This window comes from Catharus ustulatus, chromosome Z (genome assembly GCF_009819885.2).
Source record: "Catharus ustulatus isolate bCatUst1 chromosome Z, bCatUst1.pri.v2, whole genome shotgun sequence".
Classification (NCBI taxonomy): domain Eukaryota; kingdom Metazoa; phylum Chordata; class Aves; order Passeriformes; family Turdidae; genus Catharus; species Catharus ustulatus.
In genome coordinates, this window is record NC_046262.2 from 1,251,512 (window position 1) to 1,269,587 (window position 18,076).

Below are 18,076 nucleotides of genomic sequence, written 5' to 3' on the forward strand. Positions count from 1 at the left end.
AAGTAACTAAATAATTTTGACATGTAATTGATACATGAGTTCATTATTTCTAGTTTCCTCCTTATCTGCAAGCAAACAGTTTTCAGGGGAAGTTTGAGATCAGCATAAATTCCATGTAAAGTCATTCTATATGACTGATAGCTTTGAATAAAATAAAAAAAAATCAAAACCAAGCTCCCCTATTATATAGTCTCTCAATATAAATAAACAATATGTTCTTTGAAGTTGAAAGAGGTTTCTGGTAGTTCTTGTGATCCTTCAGAAGTGCCTGAGTTTCAGAAAACTGTACATTTGACCCTCGATGGAGAAAATAATTTTACACTGAAGCCTTATCCTTGTACTGGTAAATTCAGGGCAAATGGACCTGAGGGGTTTCCCCGCATATTAGGACCCTGCTTGTGTTTATGGCAAAACAGATTTAATTTGAACAGCTTCTACAGGTTTGAGTGGAGTGTTTCTACAGTTAAACTTGCCCTGTCTGGGTGTTGAACGTGGAGAAAATGAGAATAACTCACTAGATGGGACTGCTTGAATTTAACTTTCTGTTTGTTTTTTTCTATCAGAGTTATATAAGGGATATTGAAAGCAAACTTTTTTTCTCACAAAATGTACTTAATACAGGGCAGTAATCTCTTAGTTTATTCTTCGTGTTGATTTTTATCAAAACAGAAAATTATTTTGTAATGTTTCCTCAAATTTGCTATTTCACTTGAGTGGGTTATAATAAAAGTAAATGAATGAATGATTGAAATAGAGAAAAAGTATACTTGGCCCCAAAATTTGTAATATGTCATGAAGTTATTACCCTTTTCATTTATCACCTTGGGGTAGGAGACATTTTTCTTGTATTCTCAACCTCTGCCATGATGATAAGTTTCTGAATGTTTTTCTTATGATATAAAAAAAAATATTTTTCAAATTGTTGCTTTTATTTTGATAGAAAAACATTTCTTTTTTTTTTTTTTTTTTACTGGTGGCTGAACCTTTGCTAATTGATATGTTTGTATGTAAGTCCTCTTTGCTTTGCTTGGGGTGCATGTGGGTGGCGGATTGCACAGCACCCCTGGTTTGGGGAGGGAGCAGGCACTGTTCCTAGTGCAGGCTTGCTTCTGGCTGAGATGAATTTGCAGTGGAACCAGATCAGAGTGTAACCTCTGGCCTGGTCTAATTATCAGCATTTACACTGGCGAACTTCCTCCAGAGTGGGCAAAAAGTCAGGTAACTTTCAGAGAGTAAAAGTAATTCAAAAGGACATCATGATTTTCAGGAAAATGTTACTTAGGCAGCATGTGCTTTCCCAATCCGTCACTTCAAATGTTTGGGGTTCAAATACTCAAGTGAGGCGAGAGAAAATAAAAAACAGTGAGTTTGCACAACCTTCACTTTTAAAAACATTTTTGTGTGAGAGGTGGTGCAGTTCTGTGGATTTTGATCCAGGAAATTGTGATTCCAGTTTGCTATTGCTTTGAGTAAGTAACTGCACTGCAGAAACTCCAACCTGGAGCTGCTGCAGAAGAGCTTAACTTAAGCTGTCTGTGCATTGTGGTGCATGAAATTCTTCTTTTCACAGTAATGCATGTTGTTTACAGCATATCTGGCAGCATGCTTGAGAATATTAAGCTATTTGATTGTGTTAAAATTAGACTGATGTCTTCTAAATGAAATCCTGTGTGTTTCAGTGAGGACCATACCAGCTCTGATCCTGAGATTAGTGAAAATCTAGTCTTTTCTGAGGTTAATTTGTTTTGCTTTGGGAGAGTACGTGTAGTTTTCAAACCAACATTGTTTGAAAGAGCACTTAGTTTTATGCTTATACCTGTTTTAACTGTCGAGAATAAACTTCTGTAAGGTGACATTGTAACAAAAATTTAGCACCACTGATTAAACAACATTGATGCTGATTTGTTTTTTGATGTTTTGATTTTTAAAAAATCTTAAATAGAGGTACTATTAAATATTTACATTTGACAATAATAAACAGATTTTGAGTTTCCAGTAGCTCCCAGGTCAGAAAACTTTGGAAGGTGGTGCAGGGAAACCATTGTAACTTAGCAGTACTGGATTATGAGGCATACTGTGGAATTAGTGACAGTGGGAAAAGCATTAAAAGACTTGTGGTATCAATAACAATATTTCTGATGAGCTGCAGCATGGTGCTAATGCACCAAATGAAATATCTCTTTTTGGAAGACATAAAAATGGTCTTTGGTTGAAAGTAAGAATGGTACTGGTTCATGTCCAAGTTAGTTCATTGTGTTTTAAAAGGTTTCTTGCAGTCTGCAATTTCTTACTGATTAAGGAGGCAAATGCCATTTTTTCTCCCTTTTAAAAACAAAATTTTTAACAAAGTCATTATAGGCAGAGGTGAGAACAGAAAGCATAAGATATTTTTAATAGTGTGCTTGTCATCTGTTCTGCTGCACAGCCTTTCCTAATCAACCTGAGCTAAATGAACTTTGCTGAACTGTCTGGTGTCTATTTAAGCATTGCAGCTCATTCTTTGTGATTATCTGTAATACCTTGAAACTTTCTAGTTCCCTGTTACCTCAAAAATACCATTTAAAACTGAACAATGTAGGTGGTATCCTGATACCCTGAGTGTTTTGTACACTTGAGCTGGCACTTGTATATTACATTCCTCTCACAGGAATCCAATTTTCTTGGCAGATGGAGCTGTGTTTGGCTAGCTGGACATTCATTCCCTCACTTAGCATGATGGTTTTGTGACAATTTTGTTTAACAGTACAAAGGACACACTTCTGAGAGATACTTGTTATTTTTAGGAAGAAGTATAGTCTATCAATTGCAACTTGAGTGCTGTGAGCAGTACCTCTTTACATTGTTTTGTCCTTTGGCATATGAAAACAGTGCTTATTTCTAAGAAAAACAACCCATTTTTGGTATGAAATGATTCTGTGTTTCTTGAATTTGTTGTTTACGTGTTCTCAGTTGAAACTCTCTGTGCTACACAGTGTATAACATCAGGTGAAGCTAACAAGTGTTCTTGGAAATGAGGTTGTAAACAACCCAATAGATTAATCTCTGTGCTTTTCCCTTTATTCTGCAGAGATATTACATACAGCATTTCTTTGGAAGCCGTGACAACTCTGATTGTGTTCCTCTCCTGCCAATTATTCCACAAAGAGATTCTTCGAGAGAGCATCATCCACAGATACCTGATGCATGGTCGATGGTACGTCCTGCTCTGGGGTGCTGCCTAAGGGCAAAGCAAACGCTGCTGCTTGCTTCTTTAGTACCTGAAAACAGAGGGCAGCAAAATGTAATCTTGATAGAAAATTTGTTCTACTCAAAAGAAAAGAGAACAGAAAAACAGGCATCTGTAAAGGCTCTTGGAGGGATTTGGGTGGAAATCTCACAGCCCAGACTTCAGTAAAACTAGTTTGGAAGTAATTTTTATATTTTGAGGCTAGTTTCATTAACTTAAAACAGCATTTGCTTTTTAGGATGGTTTTTTGATTCAGCAATGAGTCTTGTAGCACTGCAGCCTAGAGAACTCAGGTCCCTCAGAAATGCTAGAGCTTTCTTGTCATCCAGATAGGCTGCAGTCCTTGGAAAGATGAAGACACATGCTGTGCTGAGCTGAAGAGAGCACTTAGCCGGGGGTAAAATTGGTTTTGTGAGTAATACTTGTTCTGGCAAGTTGGTGGTTGGTGGTGCTCGAGTCCTTTCACGGTGGCTTACATGCATTTTAGTCAGGCTCCCATTCATCCTCTTTCAGCTTCAAGGTCCGTGTGGGCAGGTTTTTCATAAATGTATTTATTCTCTGGTTTCCTGAAGTTTCTGCTAGGTGTTTCAGACAGATACTGCTCTGACATGCAGGGAAAGGAGGGAGACTCAGCTTGGAGCACAGGGCAGACTTCAGCCTGAAACAGCAGCAGGATAGAGCCAGAGCCTCAGCATGTGTGGGGTGTCCTGGTACTTGAGTCTTGGGCTGAAGGAATTGAGGGGGAAAATGGAGAATGCTTGGGGGAAGAGTTAGTATGTGATCTAAGGGGTGTGATTTGGGAGTAGCTGGTGCCTGGCCTCTGGAGGCAGACATGGGAATTTGGTGGCTGGGAATCAAGAGCAGTGTGAACAGTTGGAGGTGTACTGGTGTGTGAACCCCACCCCCAAGGAGAGGGAAACACCCAGGATTTTAACATGTTCACGATCAAAATGAATGACAAAATAGTCAGAGGATCTGCAAAGTTTTATTCGTAAATTACACACGTGGCATAGAAAATGGTGTGTTTGTCTCTGATGTCCCAGTGTAAGCATAGTGGAGTTTGGCTCAAGGTGGGGGAGGCTGTAAAGGAAGAAAGAGGGACACAGAGAGAGAGAGGGAGAGAGAGAATTGGATCAGAGAAGGGGAGAGTGGAAGGAAAAAAGAGAGATCACCAGTGCTGGCTCCATGTGGATCCAGCTGGTGGGATGTCCTGGGGCCATGGGCTTTGTGGGCCATCTTTTAAGTCTTCCCCTCCCTGCAGAGAAGTTTCTCCCTTTTTGTGCAAATCATTCTCATTCTCAGTCGGTTCTCTCAGACCTTTCTGGGAATGGGTTGGGGGCTTTGGGATTTTGGATGGGCTCGTTCCCCCCTACACCCCCCAGCCCTTCTCAGCTCCGTCCCAGCGCCTGCGCTGAGCTGGGCTGTGCTTTTCTGCAGGAGCCATGACCAGGAGGTTTGTCCCAGAAAATGCTGCCCTGCCTCCATATGGGCCCTTCTCCATCTGCATCCTGGTCTCTCTCTTGTGTGTTTGTTATTCCCAGAAATCCTTGGTTGGCTCCACACCATGCAGCTATCAGTGTTTGGGACACACGCATTAGCCCCTCACCTTCTGGGCTTCTACAGATATTTAGAGTGTCCATCCTAACAGAGCTCCTGTCTTGTCAGCTCTAAATCATATGGGAATGGGAGCAGCTGTTTGCTTCTGTGGAAATGCTACTCCATTTTGGAAATACTGTAACCTCTTAGTTAAACTCAAATTCTACAAACGTTTTTCTGATTCACTGATGTGAGTGAGGTTGGTTGTTTCATTGGTCTTCGCAAATTCATAGAATTATGGAATCCTTGAGGTGTGAAAAGGTGTTTAAGATTGGTTCTGAGCTGCACACACACACAAAAATACTGTGGCTGTGGAGAGATGCTGTTGGTGCCTGTTCTGTGTTACCAGAGCATGGAGTAAAAACTGAAAAAATACAGCGTTTCTTTCCATTGCATAAATATTTTTCCAGTTGTGTCTTGAGGTAAGTGAATACAATGATTCTACAAACTAAATGGTTTATTTAAAAGTAGTATTTAAAAACAAAAACCAAAAGGCAGTTTTCATGATCCTGCTGGGGAAGATGCTCCTGCAGATCCCTGCTGAAATCCAGGGAGCTTTGCATGGGCAAGACCTTGCTGTTCTTTCCCTTTCCAGTCTGGTCAGCACTGGGACATTTACTGACCATCTTTAATGCCAAACACCTTACAAACAGCCTTTGCACCTTACCTAGACTTTGTTGTGCCAATTTTTGTAAATTGTGAGTCAACTAAAGTTTTTTGTTTTGTTTGTTTGTTTTTTTCTTTCCAGTCTCCCATACACCAGCAGACTTGTGAAAACTTTGCTGTATAATTTCATTAGACAAGAGAGAAGCCCTCCTCCAGGCGCCCACGTCTTTCAGCAGCAAACAGATGGAGGAGGACTGCTTTATGGAATTGCATCTGGGGTGGCAAGTGAGTCTGATTTTCTATAAATTGTACTTAAGACCATATGAAGTATCGCCTTCTGTGTGCCCTCTCTTGCAGACACACCTGTAGCCCATTTATTTTTCAGCAAGTGTTACCAGTGTAGAAAAGCTGTCCACAGGCCTGCATGGCCCATCTTGAGATGTGTTAGAATCTGAAGCAATTATACCTGCAGGACAGCAGATGGTAAAAGTATCACCTAGCCCCTGTTTTTTTTTTAACTAACGCATTAAAAAACCCTCAACCATCCAACTAGTGCCCTATTTGATAAATCACATACTTAAGTTACTGTAAAAGTTGCAAGAAATAGTTTTATGTGCACATTTTATTCTTTACGATTACTCAGTGGATGTGATGACCTGCTCTGTGGCTCTCCTTGAACAAAAGATTGGGCTAGGTGGTCCCAAGGGGTCCCTCCCAGGAGGGTTCTTTGATGTAGGGGAGCAACCTAGATAGGAATTTTTGTAACATACTGTGCCTTTCCCAGTAAGTTGACTAATGTTTTTTCCTGATAAGTATGACTAGATTCTGACCTTTCCCAGACTGTTTGCTGTAGAGAAATACTGCCTGAAGAATAGCAAAGACTTGATGCCATTTGTTGTTCAGAAAAAGATTTCTCATTTTTGTTACAGTATATACTCTGTTTTGGTTAGCGGCTGCTCCCTTCCCCACACCAGATGTGTTTTACTGGTATTTAAAAATCTGTCCTAGAGGTTTTTTCTTTACCACCATATGAGGATAAAACATAATACAGTGCTAACAGCAAAGGTAGATATTATTTTCTTTCTCCCCGATAAACTAGAGAACACTTCACAAGTCAGTTGCTGTTAAAACCGATACTATTTATTTAGCTCTTTTGTGAAATCAATTCACTGGCAGCCTCCTGAGGGAATATTAAAGTTCAGGCCGCAAGGGGTCTGCCAGAATTTGCAGTCGGAGGCAGTGCCCGCGTCTGTCCTCACGGCGGCAGTAAAAGTGCACGGCTGCTTTTCTGCTGCTCCTTCTGCGTCTGGGCTACACCCTCCAGGGCCGCGCCTGGCGGCTGTCCCTAACGCAAACCCAGCACCAAGTAGTGCCTTGGTTTGCAATTCACTTACACGCACGCCAGATTAATTAAATTGTTCCTTACAGTGTTTTATTCGAGAGTCCCATCAGGTATATTCTTTTCCTTTATTGCGATTGCAAGGGGAAATTGCTCTAAACATGTTTTTCTAAAGCAGTTTTAGGTATCTGGTTTGTAGTTTTGCAGTTTTTACTTCATGTTTTGGTACGTGTTATTACCTGAGTAATTGCTGTTATTTATGTTATTATTAGTTCTGATCTCTCTAGTGTCTTTCTGTCTCAGTGCTGCCACAGGCAAAACACTTCTTCCCCTTCTCTTGTTACTTGACTGATTTTTAAATCCGTCCGTATTGCCACCACTCCAGCCTCCCTCTGTAGCACTTCTCACATGATAACCCCCATGACTTTTTACTCGTTGTATATTAAGTTTCCATTTCTTAGTGCAAACTCTTAAGATTTCAGCCTACATCTGTTCTTGTCTCTTCCTACACTCCCACCTCCTTCACTCCTCTTGAACCATTCCCTTAGCAACTACCTTGGCATACGCCTACGCTTGTTTTCTTGCTTCTTTCATGAGTACCTGAAGTGCCATCTCTTAGCCTGGCAAATTAAGTGTCTTCATTTAAAGCTTTAAGAAGAGGAGCCTTTTTAAAGAGCTTTCTAATTTCCTGCCTGGGAAAAGGGAAAAAAGAAGTACCACATCCTGTTAAAAAACAAAAAATGTTTTTTCTATCCATGCCCAGACAGCTGGTTGAGATTTTTTTTTAAATTATTTGCCTATATATGATGTTGGACTATGGGCAAAATGTGGACACGGTAGGATTGTAGAGTAAATGGCATATTTGCCTGTCTTATCTCTGAATTAACTCTTATCAAATCAGTCCTTGCATTCATGTAGCCTCAGGTACATGGGTAGAGTGCAGCACAAATGAAGATGCAGCAACATGATTGTCTGTTAGGAAACAAAAGCAAATTTTGAGCAATGAACAGCTGTGGAAAACTTTGATGTTATGTATGTATTATATTACTTTTGTGTGTTTTGTAATCTTTACATGATAGAGATTGAAAGAAGAATGAGAGAATTGAAAACTCACTTCTGTGTTGCTCAGTGCCTTTTAAATGCCACATAATGCTTAAAGTAAGTTTACTGAAGTAGTCCAAATATAATCTACTTAGGATGAATGAAGATAGGAGCCTGATTTTAAAAAATACTTTTAATACGAAATTTTGAATTCTAAAATAATTGTGGTACTTGTTAATTATTTGACTTGATATCACAGTCATGATAATATATAATGTTATTCCTATTTTGTAGTTACTTGCACTGCAGCAGGAGATCAACAAACTCTTACAAGCACCGTATTTTAGATCCACCCTCCTTTTCCTTCCTTGTGATTCAGCAGGAGTGATAATTATACACAATATGTGCAGAATTTTACCCTTTCCCACAGTTAACCTTCTCCTGCATCTCATCCTTCGTAGCCTGTTTTTCTTCCTCTCATGAGCTTCCTCAACTCTGAAACCACACAACCAACATCCTCACACCAATTACTTCTGGGTTTGGCCTCTGACTGGATCCAAGTTACCTCTGTGCAAGGACCTTTTTCTATACTGGATATAAAATACCTGGATTGGATTGTTCTGCCAATTCTGTTATGCTCCAATAATTAAAGAAACAATGGTGGTTTTTGAAGGAGGGGAAAAATAATGGTATTTATTTTTGTGACTTCGGAAAGGAGATTTTTCTCTACTGAGTCAACTTTGCTTTGTCTTTGTGGTCTTTCAGTAGGTGTGCAAAGTAATTGTAAAGTGCTGCTAGATCTGGGGCAGTGTTGTGAAGCATAAATGACATTAATATGCATGGCAGTAGAGTTCAGATATTAGAAACTCATTTATTGGAAACCAGAAATTAATTATTCTTGGTTCACAAAGCACATTGAACCAACTTACCCTCAAACCCAAGTTTTTTTGTTGGCTTTATGTTCCTTTTTCTTTTTTGTTGAGATTTATTAACATTTGCCAATTCATAGTCTACAGTCAACTAAGTTGAGACAACTTTTTGTGGACAAGCAATTTTTTTTTAATTAGTCATTTTATTGCTTGCAAAATAAAATACTTGTTAGAGTGAAGAGCTGCCAGGCAGATGATGTGCTAAGACAGGGAAATGATAGTGCTACCCAAGACTGTTGAAAAATAAGTCAGTTTAAATGGTTTCCTTTGAAATAGTTCATCCAGTTTATACTTTGCTATTAAAAATAACTCCAGACACTAATGCATCTGGCAGAAGTTCGGTGTTAGTGCAACAGTGGGATCTAATTGACTTGGTTTGTGCTGTTAGGGTGTTTATAGATGTGAGGGGTACAATGCAGTATCTGTGAGGCACTAAAGCAGAGTCAGTAACCGGATTCAGCTTCATTAATCACCGTAAGTCATCATCATAACTAATCTGCCACACAAATATACTCTTGTAGCATTAATAGGAATTGCAGAATTCGGTGTGTAGTGGTCAGTGACAGCTTGTTTTCTGTCTGTATTCTTTGGTTGGAGCTAGAGAAAAATTCCTGGCCATTAATGACTTTGTATCGGCAAGTGTGTGCTTCACTCTGCATTGTACTGTTCAGCATCAGGATACCTGAAGGTATCCTAATGCTCTTTTGTACATCTGTGGTTTATATACACTATAGCTTTTTCTTTTTTTTTTTTTTTTTGGTGCTACTTTCTGGTTAATAGAAGCATATGCATGGCAATTCTTAAATTCACAAGAAAACGATATAATAATACTTAGTATTTTATGTTAATATCTTTTTCCTCTTCAATTTTATGGAGCCTGATTTGTAATACCTACATTAGCATATATCAAAGTAGAGAAGCACAAAAAGGTACCAACAATGTGTCTGTTATTTCCTATGATTTCATCAGCCTTTACTTCTGCTAACAAATGCTTCACCCTTCCTCACTGTGCTTCTACCTTCCAGATCCCTTTTGTGATGTGTCACACATCTGGTGTCTATCTCTGGTGCTTAGTCAACGCTTAACTACCTGTTCGTGCCCACCACAATGGAAATGTACATTTGAGCTTTCTGTACCAGTTCTGTCTGTTCGTGTTCCTTACAGTCTGTAAGTGTCATCCTCTTGACGCTGTATCTGTGATATTTTCCCCTGCCTGAATAGCAAGATTGAGGTAGTTTCTAGATCTTTAATCTTTCACTTAGTTCCGCTGACGATGTGCCTGACACAGAGCAAAGTGTGTGACTGCACTTCAAGCACAGGTACTTTGAGAACAAATAGCTGAGTGTTCCTGGTTGTGTAGCTGTGGCAGGGGCAGTCTGCAAGAGCTGCACAGCAAACTGCTACCAGAGTGGCTTCATCCTGCCCAAAATCTGTGCTTGGGTGCTACAAGGACCACAGAAGCTGGTTTGAAATTGACTTGCTGCAACCCAAGCAGTGCCTCAGTGTCGCCTTTATGGCTTTTCATGTTTTTATGACAAAAACTCACCTTCTACCTTAATCATGTTAGTACAGAAATGCACTGTGTCTGATAGGAATCTCTGCAGGCCAGAGATGGATACGCTATGAAGTTCTTAGACACTTCCTTTGACAACCACTGTGTCATGTATGTTCTGTTTCTTGAAATCTAATTTATCTTTGTGTATTTGAATGATGTGAGAGTATAGAATGATTATACAGCAATAGCATTTCTGGTGCCATTTGGCTCCAGCTTCACCAAGCTCTTGTGACTTGGAATGACAACTAGAGCAAGTGTTCTACTTTGGAAATAATTAGAAATAATGATGCTCCAAAGGCTGGAGCCTCTCGCTCTGCAGCTGAGGGTGTTCCCCTGGAGAAGAGAAGGCTCCAGGGAGAGCTCAGAGCCCCTGGCAGGGCCTGAAGGGGCTCCAGGAGAGCTGCACAGGGACTGGGGACAAGGCATGCAGGGACAGGACACAGGCAATGGCTTCCAGTGCCAGAGGGCAGGGCTGGATGGGATATTGGGAAGGAATTGCTGGCTGGGAGGGTGGGCAGGCCCTGGCACAGGGTGCCCAGAGCAGCTGGGGCTGCCCCTGCATCCCTGGAGTGTCCAAGGCCAGGCTGGATGGGATTGGAGCAGCCTGGGACAGTGGAAGGTGTCCCTGCACATGGCAGGGGGTTTGGAATGAGATGGCTTTTAAGGTCCCATTTCAACTCAAACCATCCTGAGATTCCATGAAGTTCCTGTTAGCTTCACCAACATTATTTTGATAGTAAACCACTATTAATGAGAGCTAGCTGCACAAGTAGCAAGGGCTTTGCTCTGTGAGCTCTGCTCTTTGCACATACACTGATGGTAGTGACAGCAAAGCATTCTTTCCCAGAAGAACCATTTATGCTGTCATTTCCTGGGCTTGATAATTCTTAGAAATCTTCCATTGATTTTGAAGAGACTCATCAGTATCTGCAGGGAGGTATCAGAGCATGGATCAGGCTCTGCTCTGTGAGACTCAGCAATGGCACCAGAGGACGTGATGCCAAGGAAGATTCACTTCCCTGTGCAGTGACTGAACACTGAAATAGACCAGAGAGACTGTGGAGTCTCCCTCAGTGGGAATGTTCCAGACCCATCTGGACACAATCCTGTGGCATTGCTCTGGGATGACCCTGCTGCAGGAGGGAGCTGGGACCAGATGATCCACTGTAGTCCCTTCCACCCTTACCCATTCTGAGATTCTGTGAAACTGCACATTTTTCTTCTTTTTTGGAGAGCCTTGTGCTCCTGGAGACCCTTGATTGCCACCACTCCACCCCTGTGAGTGACAAAATTTTTCATACTTAAGATTGTGGAGGCTTATCTGTTTTTAAGGTCTGTAAAGCCTCTTTTCTGGGATGTCTTGCTGACACTGCCCAGGCTTGTGTTGTGCTGGGAGCTGTGCTGTAGCTCTCTGTAGCCTGTCAGCTGTTTGGAGCAGGGACCATCGCTGCACAGCACAGTGAGGCTGTGGTTCATGACTAGAGCTTCTGATTTCTGTGGTCATACAAACCCTAATTGTAACCATATGCTTCAGCTTGTTTACTGAGAGTGCAGCAGCAAGTTTCACGAGGTGTGTTGGTGATTTATCTCCCTGACATTTATCCTGATATTCCAAAACCTGAGCAGCTTCAAATAACCCATTATAAAAGAGAAGAGAAAACCTATTGGCTCAAAAATGATTTTTCTTTAATTCTTTAGGGGAAATTGCTCTTTAAAAGAAACCAAGAAGTAAGCTGATGTATTGTAACAAAGTTTTAAAAGTTTGTTTTGCAAGGATTAGGGATAGAAAAAAGAAATTTTAAATACCTGAAAAGGAGGTATTTCTTGCTTTCCAAATTATTCTTAGCTCTAGAGAATTATGTAAATTTAAACTGAGATAGACAATATTTATAATTAGAGAATGTCAGTAACCAGTTGTGTTAAAAAAAACAACCTGAGCAACAAAACCTTTTCTTAAAGTCCTATAAATTTCAGCTAGTGGATGGTAAGAAATCCATAACTCTTCACCTCACAATCCTGTGCCAACAAGAGTATTCATTTATTATCTAATCTTTATTTTAGCAGTGAATGTGAAAAGTCTTTGAAAAGTACCAGTGTTTTTTAATTTCATTTTTGTGCACGTTTCAAATGACGAATATGCTTGACCATCCATGCTGCCTAAGAAACAGTCCAAAATCTGTGAGTTAAAAAACTTTTTGATGATCCTCCTTCTAGATGTCAGATGCAGATTTTGTAGTGTTTATGACTCAAAAGACTGGGTTTTTGTGCACTAATATGGGATATTAAAACAACACCTACAAATTACAACTCCATAAGGGATTTATTCTTCATAATTTTGAAAATATCTGCACTAAACGTGCTTAGACTGTGGTGTTTAACTGCATGATTTCTCATCAAAATGGTTGGATAGGTCAGGAAAAATGGTGATCTTTTTTGTTCTAGATGCACTGATGCCATGTTATGAAAAACTTGATGTCTGATAATTGACAGGTGCCCTGTATAGATTGAAAGTGAATGAATAGGATACACTGAGCTGCATTTCAAGCTGGGATGAGGAACATTGATAAAGTGCAACAAATTCTTTAGCTTTCTATTGTTCTTTCTTAAAAACTGTTTTTCAGGTCTGCTCATGGATTAAATCCATCCGAAGCTGCATTTGTTAATAAATTACATGTTACTGAATAACACATTAACTGTTTCCCCTTCATTGTCCTGCCAGATGTCTGTGCCATGTTTTGCAGTGGAGTATTCAGACATCAGATCACTCATTTTAACCATTGTCCATGTTCAGCAGAGCAGGGGAGTTACATTGCCTGGTGTGTGAAACTCCTTTTAATAGTTAAATTTTGTGGTTTTATTGATTGGTCGTGTGTGTAAAGACTAAAGGAATGAAAGCCAATGCTGTGCACTGCCTGACTGGAAATATTGATTAGCTAGCTCCATTTGCTGGGTGTTCTGTTTTCTCCAGTAGGCTACTGGAGTATCAGTTCTGTGAAGTTGTCATGTTATTTTGCATTTTTCTTTAAGATTTTATATTTATTTTATTATTGATACATTATAGATAAATAAAGGGTAGAGAAGAGGGTGTCTGTGTGCTTTCTGTTTAGTTCCCTGTTCCCTTTCTCCTTTAACTTCCTGCTCCTTCCCTGAAAGAAATGATGATAGATTTTTTTTTTAAGTGCATCTGTAAGGAAAATCTGTATTTTAACCCATTCACCAAATAACTCTCGAAGTCTGGTAGACTTTTTGACATGTACAAGGTGAAGAAGTTTTTTCATATGATATGACATCTGTTGAGCATGGAAGGGATTTGTGATGGGAGTGGCACATTTTAGATGTGGAAGTTCTGTGTCACAGTCAAATTAGTTCAAGTTCTGAAGCAGTTTTATTTGCCTTTCAATATTTTTGTCAGGGGAGAAGCCTTAACTTGTGATGTCAGTCTACTCAAATACAGTGCCTAAATATAAAGAGTAGTTTACCTAAGGAGCCTGTCATGACCTCTTATTTACTAATAATACTTATGAGGCAAGAATATTCCCTGCAGAAAGTGGTACCTGTCTTGCCAGTGCAAAGCACCTGTCCAGAAGAAGATGGGCAATTAACTACCTCTAAACAAGTTATTAATGCAAGTAGAAATTGTCATTCTGGCTTTTGAGTCTGCATGGTGCAAAGGAATACTGTGCTTTTAGGAGATGACTGTGGGGTTCTGCTGGATCTCTGAGGGAAAGGAAGGAAAGCAAAAGTGTGTTGTGAAAGCAAATCTTTGAACAACACCAAAACTCAGAGTCAGATGAACACTTGACTTTCTTTAATCTGTAGTGAAAGTATTTGTGGGCATTTCTGTGTACATTCAAAATTGCAGTCTTGCAGATCTGTACAGAAGCTTTGCTCCTTGACTCAGATAATAAAACTGTGCTTTTATTTTCCTAAGCAACCTTGTTTTAAATTTGGTTGTTTGCATTTTTTTATTGTGACTGGTATGCAAAGAATACATTGAATTTGCAGAATGTGAGACAAAAAGTATTTTGAAGGTTAAGAGAAGTCCCACCCCTGTAAGTGTTCAAGGCCAGACTGGACAGGGCTTGGAGCAGCCAAGGTGTCTGTGCCTGTGGCAGGGGGCTGAAACACGAGGAGCTTTAAGGTGTTTTCCAACCCAAACCATTCTGTGATAAGAGAAAATACTGTGAAAATCTTGGTTATAATTAATTTTGTAATTGGGAGGTATTACAACCTGGCTGGAGCCACACACCATCTGGATGTGGCTCAGAGTATGTTTTCCCTTGAGCCTTGTTGAGTATGCTCTTAAGAGCACAAACTTGCAGTATTGCCTATATGGACTGAAGTGCTTGATTTTGAGGGTTGATTTCACAAATAATTTCATTTTGACAGCTGTAGTTTCTAATTAATATATTTTTTTTTCAAGAAGGGAAAATGTTCCTCTGTTTTTAAGCATAAAAGTGGAAGTCTTTCCTTCTTTCTTTTATTTCTATGGATTATAGTTGTACTTCCTTGTTTTTGTAGACCCACGGAGGAGCTAAGCTCTGCACAGAATGATCTAAGCTTTAATGAGGCCTTTGACTAAAATCTTTGTCTTAAACCAACAAAGACAAACCCTTAATGCGATTAAACCATCGTTATTTTTTACCTAATGTTCTAGAAGACCCAGTGGTAATTGAATGTGTTCTGCCAAACTGTAGTTTCCAACACAAGTATGAGATTTTTACATAACCTGATAAATGGCTATTTTTCCTTTTGAATAAGCCATCAAAAACTTTTTCCGTCTTTCTGCGAAAGACTTCCCAGCCAAAGCAGAGCAAAGCCAAACAGATCATGTGCTTAGCAGTGTATTAGTAGAAACTATTTTCACAGTTGCAGACTTAAGTTTTATTTCCTTGTCCTGAGGCCAGTTACTATTGTTGAGTAATTTGGTACTTTCGTGATTGAGGTTTAAGTTATTGGTATGTGGTAGTTGTAGCTCTGAGCATGAACATTCATTTTTGTGACAGTTGGGGTTGTTTGTCAATTTTTCTCTTTTAAACAAATGGCATTTTCCAGAGTGACTCACTTTGGGGAAAGAAAAATACTATTAACAAGAAAAGAATGTGGCACCTAGGAATAGACATCCTGGTTGAAAAGAATGGATTTCCATTATTGAAAAATAAATTTCTGCATTACATGGAAATTCAATTACTATCCTTATAGGAAAGTGGGAATTTTTGCTTGCTCCTAAGTAATCAGATTTTTATTTGGATTTTGAATATACATGAAGCCCAGAGCTGTGCTGCTGCCAAGCTCTATCAGTTGATTTGTGGGTGAAGGTGATTGTCACAGGTGGGGGGATGTGGCTGAGACTGAAGTGACATGCTGCTTTTGTGCAGGCTGACTGAGCGAAGGGCAGGAGCAAGAGGGAAGAACTGCTACCAGCACCATAGCTGGAATGCAGCTTTATTCATTTTGTCTTTCATCAAATATTGGAGTTTAATAAGGCTAAGCATTGTAACCTGAAGTACAGCAAAGGGAAAGACTAGATAGGTGGGAGGCTGGAGGGGCAGGCACAGGAGCAAATCCCTTATTGCCTGAGTGTCCCATATTGTCTCCTGCTACTTTCCATCTTGTTTCTGTCCTGTCAGACCGAAAATGGGGATGGTGGGGAGCTGGGGAGGTAGAGTGGCTGTAGGTAGGAGGATGATTGACATCTCTGAACCAGGTGTGACTTGGCTGGTTGTCACGCAGGCTGTTGCTTGTACGTAAATGGCTGTTGTGATGTAAACCCATTCCTGATGGGAATACATATCCGAGAGTTAACGATAAAAAACTTCCTTCTTTAGGGGCCTGCTTATGCTGAGTGGAGAGCAGCTTGGTCTGATAGGCTCTCACAATACTTCTACTTAGCATGTTAAGCAAAAGCTTTCATATTTTGCCCTTCTAGATTTCTATATAGTATTTCTTCCAGTGTTTGTGCCAAGCACTGCTCTCTTTCCCCCTTCATTTTTGAGCATTTTGTGAGGTTTGAGGTAGACTATTAGTGGTAGAAGTGCTGCAGTACAATGGACAGATTTTCTTTGGCTTGGATCCAAACCTTGTATTCCTTTTGTGGATATTAATAATGACAGAGTTGAGACCTTGTCACTCTTGTGCTGAATTGGGTAGGTAATAAATTTAAAACTAGGTTTCATAAGAGAATTGTGGTCAGGAACAGGATAATATTTTCTGTCTAAATGAAAAATTTCAGAATGAGTCTGACTCTGGAATAATTCCTTGTAATTGTTAAAAGACTGAATTTCTTAGCATTCCAGCTAATAGTTTGGATTTTTGTTCAGCGGTATGAGACTCTGTAGCTGATAAATACATAGGCCTGTACTCTCAGCCTGAACTGAGAGTTTTTACTTTCCTATTGGTCTTAATTCACACAAAGCATGTCAGGAGGGTGGCATGAGCTGGTCTTCAAGGCCCCTTCCAACCCAACCTATTCTGGAATGTCTGTCATACAGCTAGGCTTGAACCTTTGGGGAAAGGTGGATTTATAGATTTGTTTAAGCCTTTAGAACAAACTAGATTTCAGCAGATCTGCATTAAGTCTTAAATGAACTAGGACTTCAGAGGCAAGACCTGCCTGAATGCATTTGCTTTGTGTAGTGAGATTCAAAAAAGTGGGGAGGTTAAACAATAGAATAAGAAAGAAGTGAATAATTTGTTGAGAACCATCTTCGTTGTTCTTTTCCTCTGTGTTCTCAAGGAAGATCCTGTATTGCAGTTATCAGGCTTGCAAACTTTTCTTTTGGACTGGCAAAGCTCTTAAACAAATTTTGCTAGAGGCTGCATGTCTAAAGAGTGAGAGTCAGCTTATGCACTTAGTTTCTAAGTGCATAAGCAGGTCTTGCATTACTCTGAATACTTCTGAAGGTTTTGTGTAAACATATCAGAATCTGTACCATTCTTTGGAAAGAGAGCAAACCCCCAGGACTGCCATGAATCATAAAATCACAGAATCACAGAGTAGTTTGAGTTGGAAAGGACCTTAAAGTGCTACCCCCTGCCATGGGCAGGGACACCTCCCACTGTCCCAGGCTGCTCCAAGCCCTGTCCAGCCCGGCCTTGGACACTGCCAGGGATCCAGGGGCAGCCACAGCTGCTCTGGGCACCCTGTGCCAGGGCCTCAACACCTTCACAGGCTGGAATTCCTTCCTGAGTAAAGAGTTATTTTGTAGATGATGATGGCAGATGGTGTGGTATAAAAGTGTTCATGTTCCTCTTTGTGAAAATGATGTGTATTTAAAGCTTTGCAGTGTGTGGTTCTGGGGTCTGGTTATGCACAGAGACATTGTGTACTTGTGCAGAATCCTAGTAGCTTCAGAGTAAATCTTGAGATGAGGCCCTAAACTTTCAACCTGTTTTAGCAGTGGTACAAAGTGCTCCAAGGAAGGAAGGGACACTTCTTGATCATGCTCTAAACTCATAATGATGGTGATGCCTGGAAACAGAGGGGCATTTATTTTTTTCTAGAATACTGGCTGAATTGTGTTGGGTTTTTTACAGAATTCATGCTGAAAACAATCAGAAAATCACAGTTAGAAAAAGTACATAGTTAAAATACTTAACCCTTTGAAGGAGAAAGATGGTGCAACATTCCAGATGCAAACCAGGTTTGTCATGTGTACAGTGCATGCTGAGCACACTGATGTCTGGTGGCAGTAGTGAAATAAAATGTCCCCAGCCACTTCCAGTCCTGAGGAAATAAATGACTTCTTTCAGATGAAAGAGCTAAAACCTTAAGATGTAATTTT

General features: G+C 40.1%; 1 protein-coding gene across 4 annotated transcripts in view; it reads left to right on the plus strand.

The window, feature by feature from the left end:
• Positions 1-18,076, plus strand: part of DYM (dymeclin) — a 210,249-nt gene that overhangs the window by 37,788 nt on the left and 154,385 nt on the right. For all 4 annotated transcript variants that reach the window (XM_033085598.1, XM_033085600.1, XM_033085599.1 and 1 more), the window contains 2 exons: positions 3,068-3,193; positions 5,571-5,713. In XM_033085598.1, the coding sequence (XP_032941489.1) occupies positions 3,068-3,193; positions 5,571-5,713 (269 nt within the window). The remainder of the gene's footprint in view (positions 1-3,067; positions 3,194-5,570; positions 5,714-18,076) is intronic.